Genomic DNA, 13805 nt, shown 5'->3' on the forward strand with positions numbered 1-13805 from the left:
TGAGGACTACAGTAACTCAGCGAGAGGTTGGGGTCTATTTCAGGAGTGAGTGAGGTTCTGTGGCCTGCAATGTGCAGGAGGTCAGACTAGATGATCATAATGGTCCCTTCTGAGCTTGAAGGCTGAGTCTTAAACTGTATTCACATATTACCATCTTAGATTCTACCTTGAGATGATTACTGTGAATAAGGTCAACATGGATCTGTGAAGAGTAGGGAGATAATGGAAAAGCAAACAAGGGGTCACAAAATGAAATGAATAGGCAGCAGGTTTAAAACAAGCAAAATGAAGTATGTTTTTTTTACCCAACGCAGAGTCAACTTGTGACACTCTTTTCCAGAGGATGTTTTGAAAGCCAAGACACTAACAGGGTTCAAAAAAGAACTAGATAAAGAGGATAGGTCCTTCAATGGTTTTTAACCGGGATGGGTAGAGATGGTGTACCTAGCCTTTGTTTGCCAGAAGCTAGGAATGGGCAACAAGGAACAGATCATTTGATGATTACCTGTTCTGTTGATTCCCTCTGAAGCACTTGGCATTAGCCACTGATGGAAGGCAGGATACTGGGCTAGACTGACCTTTGGTCTGACCCAGTATGGCCATTCTTGTGTTCTTATGTACACAATCCCTAAAAACTGACTTAAGTTATTTGCAACTGATAAGTAATTTCTAGAAATTGTGTTATATACTTTATAAACTGTATAAACTACAGAGACCAAAACAAAGCCTTCATTTTCTTACCAAACACTAATATATTTTTTATTACCTGTTTGTTTGTTCTAGGTTGGAAATCTTCCAAATGATTATATGATAACCCTTAGGTATGTTCAGAAGATGGACACTCTGGTATGTACAATCACTTGAAATCAATCCCAATAAAATAGCCAGGCAATGATGGCTGCAGCTTTATATGTCTTGGACATCAGTGCTTCAGTCATATGAAATCTTGCTAGTTACAGAAATCTTGCAAAACCTTTCTTTTTTTAGACCTTTTCTTTGGGAAATAGTCAGATTTCAATCATTATCCACTTTGAGTGGGAATGGGGAACATACTGTTCATTATTTGGATAAATGACTTGTTTTTATTTATGTTGGAGAACATACTCTAAAATGTTTTGTGGCAAGAGCATGTGCTTTATTAGCATTTCCACAATATGTACGTAAGAGGCTGCTAAAAGAAATAGTTACTGAAACAATCAGTCTCTGTATGTTTCTATTTCCTTAATGAAGCTGCTGAGGTATTAGGACGGTATCGTATTTCACTCACGTAATGTTTTGCATCACTCTTTTTCCTGCATAATACTGTAGTTTATAACCACTCTTAAAATATGCTTTTAAAAAAGTTTACAAATTGTTTGATGATCTAAAGAATACACACTTGGAAATATTGCCTTAGGGTGATCTGATGATATTAGTTCTGGTTTTAAAGTTTCCCTCAAATGGCCTACTGTTCATTTTATGAAGGATTACATTTGAAAGATTGCTACACTGACATAAGCTCAACATTTTTAAAAATAAATATAATTATTTGAGAAAGCCCTGGTGTAAAAATCTTTAGAGTGGAAGAAGTGCCAAAAGTATAAATTACTTTGAGCAAAATACCAAACTAGTGCCTGACTAATGATAGTCCAATGACTATATGATCTAAGCCATTACTTGCATTAAAAGAGGATATAGCAATGGAGAAAGGAACAAGAGAGGATAGGAGAATGGACAACATGAAGAACGATAGCATCAGTACCACTGGCAGTAACAGGCACATAGGCAATACTGGCAGTAAAATGATTGTACCTAATTAGGCAAGAAATCGAGATGAAGCCAAGCAGAAACAACTAAGATGTCTGTGTACCATGCAAGGAGCTTGGGTAACAAAAAAAAAAAGGAAATAGGAATCAGGAAGTGAAATCAGATCTTATAGAGATAACAGAAATATATATGGTGGAATAATAGTCATGACTGGAATACAGATATTGAAGGGTATGTGCTGTCCAGTAAAGACAGAAATAAAGGTACGGGGGAGGAATAGCATAGTATATTAATGATGAGGTAGTTTATCATGAAATTAGAAGTGATGGATAAAAGAGAATCTGTTGGGACAAAATCACTTTGAGGAACAAAGGTAACTGAGGCTCCAATGCAGTAGTGCTTGGGGTCTGCTACAGACCCCCAGGATCTGATTTGGATATGGATAGAGACCATCTCTAAGGTTTTTAATGAGATAATACTGGAAATTGTGTGATTATGGGGCTTTCATTTCCCAGATATGTGTCGGAGAACAAGGGCTACTAATAAAAGGTAGGGTCAGATATTCCTGGATGTGATAGCTGACAGATTTCTTCACCAAACAGTCATTAAACCAACAAGATGTGATGCCATTTTAAATTTATTATTGGTAAGAAACAAGGACCTCGTAGAAGAACTGGTTGTAAAGAACAATTTTGATTTGAGTTATCATGATTTTATTCTTCCATTTGGTTTAAAATGAGATAACAAAAAATACCTCTGCAACCAGGATCCTTGATTTCAAAGGGGCAAACTTTAAAAAAAATTACAGATTTAGGGAAGTGGCCTGAATTGAAGAACTCAAGGATCTGAATGTGGAGAAGGCTTGGAATTATTTTAAGTGACAGTTACAGAAGCTATTTGAAGCTTGAATCCCAAGCAAGGGGGAAAATGTAGGTAAGGGTTGCAAACCATACCGGATAAACAAGCATTGCAGACTACTTATTAAGAAAAAGCAGACTACCTGCAAGGAATGGAAGAAGAGATGGATCAGCATGGAAAGCCACCTGTTGGAGATCAGAAAGCATAGGGAAAAAGTGAAAACTACCAAAAGACCAGGAGAGCTGGACCTTGCAAAGGAAATTAAACCAATATTGAAAGGCTCTTTAGCCATATAAATAGAAAAGAAGGAAAGAAGGGGGACCACTTAGCACTGAGGATGGGGTTGAGATTAAAGATAATTTAGATATGGACCAACACCTAAATGGGTCTTTCACCTCAGTTTTTAATAAGGGTAATGAGGAGCTTGGGGGCTGTGTCAGGGTGACTAATGGGAACAAAGATATGGAAGTAGAAATTACCACATCCAAGGTAGAAGTCAAACTCAAAACAGATTAATTGAACCAAATTGCAGGGCCTGGATAATCTCCATTCAAGAATATTAAAGGATCACACAAATTAATTTAAGCCCAATAGCAAGGATTTTTAATGATCTGTAAACTCAGGGTCATACTCTGACTGGAGAATTGCAAATATGATACCTCTATTTAGGAAAGGGAACAAAAGTGATCCAGGAAACTATGGACCTGTTAGTTTGACCTGAATTGTATGCAAGAACTTAGAACAAATTGTGAAAGAAAGTAGTGATATATAAGTAAATGGTAATTCAGGGAAAATGCAACATTTTTTTACAAAAGGTAGATTGTCATCCCAACCTGATTTCTTCCTTTGAGAAGATAACCAATTTTTTACCCAAAGAAAAATGCAGTAGGTCTAAACTTCTTGGGTTTCAGTAAAGTATTTATCAGAAGGTAACTGTGTTAGTCTGGATCTGTAAAAGCAGCAAAGAGTCCTGTGGCACCTTATAGACTAACAGACATATTGGAGCATGAGCTTTCGTGAGTGAATACCCACTTCATTGGATGCATGTGATCTGGACATGCATCCGACGAAGTGGGTATTCACCCACAAAAGCTCATGCTCCAATATGTCTGTTAGTCTATAAGGTGCCACAGGACTCTTTGCTGCTAGTAAAGTATTTGATACAGGTCCATGTGGGAAATTATTAATTAAATTGGAGAAAATGGGGATTAATATGAGAATCAAAAGGAGGGTAAGGAACTGGTTAAAGGGAAGGCTACAACGGGTCATGTTGAAAGGTGAACTGTCAGGTTGGAGGGAAGGTACTAGTGGAATTCATCAAGGGTCAGTCAGGTATCTCCAGACAGAAGAAGGGGAAAGGCTCTGAGTTACTACAGAGAATTATTTACCAGGTGTCTGGCTGGTGGGTTTTGCCCACATGCCCAGTGTCTAACTGGTCCCCATATTTGGGGTCAGGAGAGAACTTCCACCCAGGTCAGATTGGGAGAGATCATGAAGAGGAGGGGATTTGCCCTCCTTTGCAGTGTAGGGCATGGGTCCCTTGCTGATTTGAACGAGAGTAAATGGTGGATTCTCTGTTATCTGAATTCTTTAAATCAAGGTTTGAGACTTCAGTAACTCAGCCAGCGGTTAGGGGTCTATTAAGGAGTGGATGTGTGAAGTTCTGTGGCCTGCAATATGCACAAGGTCAGAGTAGATGATCATGATTGTCCCTTCTGGCCTTAAAGGATCAAGTCTCTAAGTAATTGCGCATATTATATAATATATAAGTTAAACGTAAGAGTGTCCATACTGGTTGAGACCAGGGGTCCATCTAGCCCAATAGCCTGTCCTCCGATAGTGGCCAATGCCAGGTGCCCCAGAGGGAATGAACAGAACAGGTAATCATCAACTGATCTATCCCCTGTCACTCATTCCCAGCCTCTGGCAAACAGAAGCTAGGGACACCATCCCTGCCCATCCTGACTAATACCCATTGATGGACCTATCCTCCATGAACTTATCTAGTTCTTTTTTGAACCCTGCCATAGTCTTGTATTAGCTATGTATTATTCAATAGATTTAAAAAGCAACATTGTTGGCTATCCTACTTGTAGCTAGAGCTGTGTGAAATTTTCATTTTGAAAACTAAAATCATGCACAGTGGACATAGTTCAGTAAATTCTCATTATTGCCGATCTCAAGAGATCAAAAAATCATGTGACTTGCTCAAAAATCCATGAGGGTTTTGGGGGTTTTGTTTGTTTTGGGGGAGTTTTAGACTCCCAAAATACAATAATCTTTTTTTTTTTTTTTGAACACCCCATATCCAACCTGAATGTGTATGTGGCATCAGTGTTGCACTGTGGTAAAATAGATGGTTATGAATTCTATTGAAGCTTGGAGGTTTGCACGAACCAAAAATCCCAATTGAACCTCAAGGAGTGCAAATTATACCTGACATCTTAGACTAATTAAACTCAGCAGAACAAAATATTTTCTTTGCATCAGAAAGGAGTCCTTTCTGAATCCTATATGGTCTAAAATATATTATAGATTATGATTTTTGATGAGTCCCGAACAGCAATCATCCAGAAGCAAGGAAATAGTAACAGGCTTCTGTAGCTGCACATGACAAACCGGACAGTCTCTACGCAAAAGAATAAATGGACACAAATCAGACGTCAAGATTTATAACATTCAAAAACCAGTTGGAGAGTACTTCAGCCTTCCTCACTCTGTCACTCAATTACAGACCTCAAAGTCACAATACTCCAATAAAAAAACTTCAAAAACACACTCCAACAAGAAACTGCAGATTTACAATTAATTTGCAAACTGGACACCATTAAATTAGGCCTGAATAAAGACTGGGAGTCGATGGGTCATTACACAAAGTAAACCCTATTTCCCTATGCTAATTTTCCCCCCCTATTTTTACTCACACCTTCTTGTCAACTGTTGGAAATGGGCCATCCTGATTATCACTACAAAAGTTTCTTTTTTCTCCTGCTGATAATAGCCCACTTTATTTGATTACTCTTGTTATAGTTAGTATGGCAACACACCCATTTTTATGTCCTCTGTGTATATACACCTTTACCTCGATATAACGCATTATATCAAACTTGATTTGATCCACTGGAGTGTGCAGCCCCGTGCCCGCCCCCAGAGCACTGCTTTACTGCGTTGTATCCAAATTCATGTTATATCAGGTGTTGTTATATCGGGGTAGAGGTGTCTATCTTCCTACTGTATTTTCCACTGCGTGCATCTGATGCATGTTTCCACTGCATGCATCTGATGCAAGAGGGTTTTAGCCCACGAAAGTTTATGCTCAAATTTCTGTAGTCTCTAAGGTGCCACAAGTACTCATTCTTTTTGCTGATACAGACTAACATGTTTCTGGTCACCAGTTCCTTCATGATTTTAGAGCTAGTAGAGCTCATCCTCTCATGCCCATTTATTCATAGATTGGAAGAAGAATTGGTGCTTATAAAACATGCACACTTTAGATGTACAATGTATTTCATTAAAGTACAGTGCTTTCATTGCCATGGCATCTGGCGGCATCACATATAAAAACTAACATCCATGTGTATTCACAATGAGCAGCAATACTAACTCACCAAGACATATATAGGAAGAGACAATGCCTCAGTTTAGACCCTTTTGGCAAAGGGTTGGCTGAATAAATGGGCTTTGATTTGGGTTCTGATAGGTTCCTGCAAGCAAAGAAACCCACAGCTGGAGCCTCTCCAGCAAATGTCCTGCTTTCATGCCTGAAAAGTGCACATCTAGAGATTGAGGAAAGTGCCTTACTTTATCAGACACTTCATATGGTGCATGAAGTGGGAAATGGTATCCATTGTAGCAGCTCCCAAGCTTTATAGATTAAAAGTAGCAAGGTAAATTGCATATAAAGCAGATGGGAAGCGAGTGCAGTGCATGTAGTGTTCAAGCTGACCAACTCCATTAAGCAGAAGGGTTCTTGCATTATGCACTAGCTGAAGTGTCTGAATAGCTCTAAAAGTAGATCCAAATAGAGTACATCGCAGAAGTCTAACCTGGAGGTAAAAGGCATGGTCTAAACCAATGAAAAGAAGCTGCAATCTCTTAGCTAAATGCAGAAAGATAAAAAGCGTCTACTGCTACTTCCTTGGAGTATAAGAGCAGTCAGGTAAAAAGTATCCAAAGATGTAAATCTCTTTGTCAGGGGCTGAAATAACTAGTACAGATGGAGCAGTGGTAAATTCCTCAGTTCCATTAGCTATTTCTCTCTGTCAACTATTATCACATCTGTGTTTTTGAACACACTTCAGCCAGCTTATTCTCATCCCTATCTTTGATCTTTCCCTACTGAGAAAGCAAGGAAAGTGCACAGCTTGACTCTGATGAGGAGGAAATCTAGAGCTGAATATCATCATTCCGCTGACAGCACTATAAGTCAGAGCCCTTTCATGACTCTCCTAGAGATCTCACTTATTGAGCAGAAAGGGCAGCAAAATAGAATCATGCTGGAAACACAGAATTTTTGTATTCTACACTACAAGATATTGCTTGTAGTGCTGCTCTAGTGGTAGCAGAGTCAGTGCAGGTGATGAGCTGTCTGTACACTGGGTATATGTGGAAGGGCACAATATCAGGCCTGTTCCTCCTACAGAATAAAGGTCAACAAGGCTTCTATTCTTTGCTCTTTCTACTGCCCTCCTGTTAATGCTCTTCTACAAAAGGAGCCGAGATGCAAGACTAGGCATTGTAAATTGCACAATGCCCAAAATGTCATGGTTTGTTACACGTTTCCCATTCCCAGACCTGAGGGAAGAGCTCTGTGTAAGCTCAAAACTTCTCTCACCAACAGAAGCTGATCCAATAAAAGATATTTTCTCACCCTCCTTGTCTAATACCCTGGGACCAACACAACAACAATATTACATACTGCTTGTTACATGCTTACAGGGGGACTCAGACCAGGAGGTAATACTGTAATGCTAAATACTGTAATACTACTTTATGGTTTCTTTTACACAAAAATGACAAAGTTAGTGAAGACTGTAAGGTAAAGCTAAACTATAAATGTGAACTTGTTCACTAATCATGAAGACTGCTCAGTAGTTTGTTTAGTCTTAGAAGGTATGCATGTCTCTCCCCCATAAAAATGTAGAAAGGTGAACTAATGGTAAGGTAAATGGTAATGAAGAGGAGGTAAACTAGGCTAGAAAAGCATTCAGCCCCAAGTGATGCTGATTGAACACAACAAGAAATTTTGGCACATATAAGGAATGCCAAATATAGCACTTAGTATGGTGATCTATCTCACAAGGTGAAGAAAATCAGGGCATGTCAGTATTTGGATGGAAGAACTCCAAATATCATGCAAAGTACTGCAAGAGGTATTGGAGACAGGCACTGTGCTGCTGAAGGCATATGTTTCATATGAAAAGCTAAACAAAAGCTTGACCACTTGTGGTCACTAAAGATGCCATGGCAACTTTATAAAGAGCTGGGATAATAGCTCAGTGTTCTAGACAAATTCCAGTGTTTGACTTACTGTACTGATATCTATGTTATTCTTCACTTTTTAAAAAATCTTTCCTACAATGTGTAATAGAGCATTGTGTGACGAAGGCATGGTTTGTTGTGAACAGATTTCTATATATATAAAGTTGTCAGTATATAAATCTGTCCCTTTCTCGTTGAACAGATCTACTGCCTGGGTATATATTCAGGCATGTCTACTTAGCATAATGACTTAGGTTTTCTCTACTTTTTACTCATGTTAGTCCTGCAGAGCCAACACAGGTAAGTAAAAGTGTGCTGTATTTTATTACTTCCTGTACATCAACAGAATGATTTAGTAGGTTCCAATTACAGAAGCAATCAGCTAAACCTGTGCAAACCCACTGACTTGTGGTTGCACAGGTGTCACTTGGGGCATGATATGAAGTGTTTGAAGTACAATACTGCACAGCTATAATTGAGGTCATAACTTGGCCTCTTGATTCTTTTTATTGGTAAGAGTACATGAGAAGGAAAAACCTCAGGTTGACTTTCATACCCAGGGTGAGTTTGCAGAGCAGGCATTTAGTAAAAAAAAAAAATGACTTGAGGGGGAAGCAGTTTCTTGTAAACTATGCAGAGTTGCTCAGAAATTAAGAAAACAATAGTGGAATCCCACAATGCGAAGTTTAGAAACTTATTTTTCAGAACAGAACCGTAACTCAAAGATTCTCCTGGATTTAAGATGCTTGTAAGTGTAGGGTAGCAACAGTAGTGAAATGAAGATGAGGAGCATTTTGAAGATTGTCTGGAAAACAATCGTCAAAGAAAGTCATTAAAAAAATGGAAGTAGGTATGATATGAAAGAGTAGGAATAAATGGCCAGTTTCTGCATGGAAAGAGGTTAATACTTGAGTAGCTCACAGAAGTTTGACATTTATTCCCAAACTAGAAGAAGGGGTAACATTATGCTGACAACCTTTTCTGATAACATAATTAAGTCAGCCAAGATCAAGGAGGATTGCAAGGTGCACCATAAGGACTCAAGAGAACAGCAGGCAACATAATATTAGTTGAATTTCAATTTAGACAAGTGCAAGATGATGCAAATTGGAAGGAACAATTTAATCTACTTTTACACTCTGCGTTACTTATGCAAAAATTGGTTAAGTGTGGTGTTTAATCTGCCTCTCTTCTTTTTTATCTTCCCTGACAGCCTAATCACTGTTGGTTGCATTTGATGGTGCCTGAGTTTTCAAAGAGTCTGCATAATCTTCTGCAAAAATTTTCAGATATGTCTGATGTTTTAAGTAACTATTCAATCATCAATAATCTCACGAGGATAATCAATGATATTATGTCATGTCTAGATTCTGAGAAAAATAAGGTAATCTTTTCAAAGAGAGTTTTTCCCTTTATACTGCATAATTATATCTGAATTTTTGTAGCAGAATACATGGCTTGATATAGTAACCAAAAAAAAAAAATCCCTACGACCAAGGCTACTTTAGGTTCTATATTCTTTCCATTCCTATTCAATGCAACTACTACTTCCCCTTTAAAAATATATTGAGTACAATGTAGAGATGTTAGCTATTGGCTACATCAAGTGGGGAAAAAGGCATAAGATAAGGCTAGTATTTTGTCACACAGATCACAAACTCATGGAATCTGTGACTTCCGGAGACCAACATGACATCAGCCGTGGGGCAGTGAGGCTGGAGCTGTCAGCCAAGACCCACAGCTCCCAGCCGCCTCCACAGTGGGATCCTCCAACAGGAGCTCCAGGCCACCGCGGATCAAGAGGGGCCCTCCAGGCTCCAAGCTGGGGCCCCTGCAGCTGCCCCACTGCTGCTGGCCATGTGGGGACCTTAGAGCGTGTTAGACCCTTCTCCCTACCCAGACCACAGGCTTCTATGAATTTTTGTTTATTTCTCATGACCTATCCATGACTTTTACTAAAAATATCCATGACAAAATCTTAGTTTTAGGTATAACCACTTAAAAAATGTCAGAGGGATTACAATGTATAGGATGACCAAACAGACAGATATATTCAATATGTTGTCAGTGTGTAGTGCAAACATTTAACTCTCATTCTCAAGGTAAATCAAACTGGTCTATGTCAAATAAGCATGAATCATTTTGCATCTAACTTCAACTGGAATCCTGAGCACAATTACTAATTTGAATCCGAAAATATCTGAGAAAGATTGTGATAAACTAGTAAGATGATATTAATCAATCAGTTTCAGAAACCTTCATATTAAATTAATGGATATTTATCCAAGAAAAATTATACATGATAATGGACCTTCCTGATTCCAGTAGTTGCTTGAAGTGCTCCCGGAATCTCACTCCAGGAGTCTAATTCTAACCTTAGTAGGAATGAGAGTAATAAAAGAGTTAAGTTAGTTAATAACTTTTAGGTATAAGCCCTGATATCTCTAACTGCATTCTGAGTAACATTGTCGAGCTATATAATTACTTAATTAAAAGTACTAAATGTGAGATCCTGGCCCCGTTGAAGTCAAGGATTTCACCTTTGTATAATTACCTGTGATCAGTAGATCTTAAACAGCTTACAAATGTGGGCAAGTGCAATTATTCCATTTTACAGAGAGAAACGGATGCACAGAGAGGTGAAGTGACTTGCCCATTATCAAACAGCGAGTCTATGGCAAACCTCAGAGTAGAACCTTATCTCCTGATCTGCAGTCAGGTGCATTATTTAGTTGCTGTGATGGTGAGTGTATGTTAGGGCTTTAATTACCTTTCCATTACAATCCTAATTTTGTGCTTTAGCACACACCCAAAAGTATCTATCTCAGCAAATTCAATCTATGAATTTCCCATGGTCTGCTGGTACAAGATTTTGCTGGAAATCTTTGTCTTAAAATAAAGACTTTTAGATAAATAGAAATAAGAAAAGTATTGTGCTTTAGCACACACCCAAAAGTATCTATCTCAGCAAATTCAATCTATGAATTTCCCATGGTCTGCTGGTACTAGATTTTGCTGGAAATCTTTGTCTTAAAATAAAGACTTTTAGATAAATAGAAATAAGAAAAGTAATCTCTGTAATTTGAGGGAATTACTAGATAATTTTGTTTCCTGGAAGAAGAATGAACCTAGATCTATCCTTGTAACAAGAAAAATAAAACAAACTGAAGAACCACCCGCTAGGAAGCTTTTCTTGGTGCATGATTTAAAGATGCTCTTGTCCCTGCCACACTTACTAGAACCAAAAACTATCCCCTGGCCAAACTTGAATTGCTGGGATAAATAACTGCTGTCATTAAAGATAAGGGTAGGTTAAAAAAAATAGCATTAACATGGATCTCAAAGTCTTCAGTTAGTTTGGCACAACATATTATCCATCGGGCTTCACAATTATGGAGTCCCTCTCTTATTTTTAGATGCACTCCGGAGAGGCAGGCTGACACCAATAGTGGAACTTGGACCACAGTTACTTGTTTCAATATCCAAAACAGTTATGATAACTCTGAATGTATTATGTTCCTGTTTCATGTTAAAATGGTCAAGCACAACCTTATAAAATTCCACACACCCAGGAACAAACAACTTTTTTTAAAATTAAAAATTATAATCTCATTGTTTGTTTTGTTTGTTTGTTTTTTCATTATTAGGGTAAAATGGGTGAGGAGATTTCAAGCCTAGGCTTGAAATTTTTGTGACAATTTTTCAAGAGTGGATTAACAGTGCTAACTTTGCAAAATGAAATAAAGTAATTCAAAATCCTAGGATCAGAGCTTTTGGTATTTTTAAGGTTGAGATCTCTTGAAGTAAAGCAGAACTATGCATCTTAAAAGTTAACTTCATTTCTGTGTCACTTGTTGGTATTCCTTGGTAGAGCACCCACTGTCTATCTCTTAGACCACATATACCAAAATGAGTATTTGTCTGGACTTTTGAAAAATGGAATTCTGTATTTTTCCTAGAATTTTAGAAAAGAAAATGTTCATCTTTATGAAGAAGGCAGGTTCATTCCTGAAGAATTTTTTAGGCACTTTAATAGCACCATTGACGCCTACAAGGATTTTGCAGAAAAATCAGATCATAGTGACTGTGTTCTGCCATCAACAACAGAAACACCAGAGAACAGTAAGATCATAAAATTGTTCCCAAAAATTGTTTTTGTTGGGCCGGATCTTCCGCTGGTGTAAATTGGTGTAACTCCTTTGAAGTCAATAAAGTTATGTCAGTTCAGAATGTTTGAGGATTTGATCTATTAGCTTCATATTTCTTACTATCTGTGACAGTGACTACTAATGCCCAGGCTGAAGTCCCACTGCTAGTACTATAGATTTAAGCCTGATAGCAAAACTGGCATCATTACATAGCATCGTTTATTAATACAGCCTACAATTATTTCAGTGTATGTGCTCAAGCTGTTTTCACATCAACAAAAATATCCCGAGTTGTTCTTTTACAATGTTCTTAGTACTGCATTTTATCTTACACTTGACTTTTGCTTAACCATGACCATTTGATCTTTGTGAAAATGTCTTTGGAGATACTGGGCCAATTCAGAGGGGATGTGTAAGGTGCTGTAGGTTAAGCATTGGTAAGCAGGTCTAAAGGTATTTAAAGTGGCATAGTTTATAGGCTGAGTGTCTGGAACTAAGTGTAAATAGCACCAGTAGAAAGTCATCTGTGAATTTGGCCCATTCCCACTAAAGAGTATAGTGAATTTATGATATAGAGAGGTTAGATTCCTGTGGGTTCATATACTTGTTCCAATTGCAGTCTTTAAAATGAATAGATGTCTTGAATTTCTTAAATGTTGTTGCCACAATGATTCTTAATTAGTTGTTTTAATTAGAGCAACATGTCCAGTTGCACAGTTGCACCAACAAGAACTGGAAGTACTTTAGGTCTGGATCCACACAAAGACTGAAGTGATGCAACACCTAACTTTTTTAGACACCTAGAAAGTCACAGGAACATCAATGCAATCTACAAAGCCTGAGTTTGCTACTAGGCTCTCTATATAATGAATGGGGAGAGATAGGCACCTAAGAATAGGATCCTGCATACACTAGCCAATGGGAGATGCTGACAAGTTGGGTGTGCCCTAAGCCCTGCCCCTTTTCATGGACTTAGGCACTTATCCATAACTGGGAACCCCTCTCTGGAGTAGGTGGCTTTGGCACCTAAGTTTTTTCTTGTGAGAATGAGTTAGGCACCTGCCTCACTCCATGCAAAGTGGCCCGAGGTGTTGGTGCCCAAATTATAACGTTTAGTCATTAGAGTATTCATCTGGGATGTGAGAGACGTGCAGGTTCAATTCCACCCTCAGTTAGAGGGGGAGAAAGGATTTGAACAGGGGTCTTCTGTGATTCTCAGTGATTACAACACTCTCCTGAGAGATGGAAGATATGGAAGTGGATAGGGTCCCCACTGCTTCCTCAGGCTCCCTACCCATCCAACTGCCATTGCCCCTGGCCCCTGCTGCCTCCCTGAGTTCCCCACCCACTCCATGACCCTTACTGCCTCCCCCAGCCCACTACCCAGCCCATCACCGCATCCTGGTGCCTTGCTCCCACCCCCACTGCCTCAAGCTCCCTGACGCAGCTTTGCAAAATCTCTCTCCCCCCTGTATGTGAGCAGGTGAAATGGAACCTGGGTTCCCCACATCCCGGGTGAGTGCTCTAACCACTGGACTAAATATTATAAGGTCACTACCGCCTCCTTCTCTT

General features: G+C 38.8%; 1 protein-coding gene across 1 annotated transcript in view; it reads left to right on the forward strand.

The window, feature by feature from the left end:
• Positions 1 to 13805, forward strand: part of KITLG (KIT ligand) — an 85809-nt gene that overhangs the window by 54279 nt on the left and 17725 nt on the right. Inside the window, exons 3-5 of the mRNA XM_030548585.1 lie at positions 784 to 846; positions 9299 to 9469; positions 12045 to 12207. Of these exons, the coding sequence (XP_030404445.1) occupies positions 784 to 846; positions 9299 to 9469; positions 12045 to 12207 (397 nt within the window). The remainder of the gene's footprint in view (positions 1 to 783; positions 847 to 9298; positions 9470 to 12044; positions 12208 to 13805) is intronic.

This window comes from Gopherus evgoodei, chromosome 1, assembly GCF_007399415.2.
Source record: "Gopherus evgoodei ecotype Sinaloan lineage chromosome 1, rGopEvg1_v1.p, whole genome shotgun sequence".
Taxonomy (NCBI): domain Eukaryota; kingdom Metazoa; phylum Chordata; order Testudines; family Testudinidae; genus Gopherus; species Gopherus evgoodei.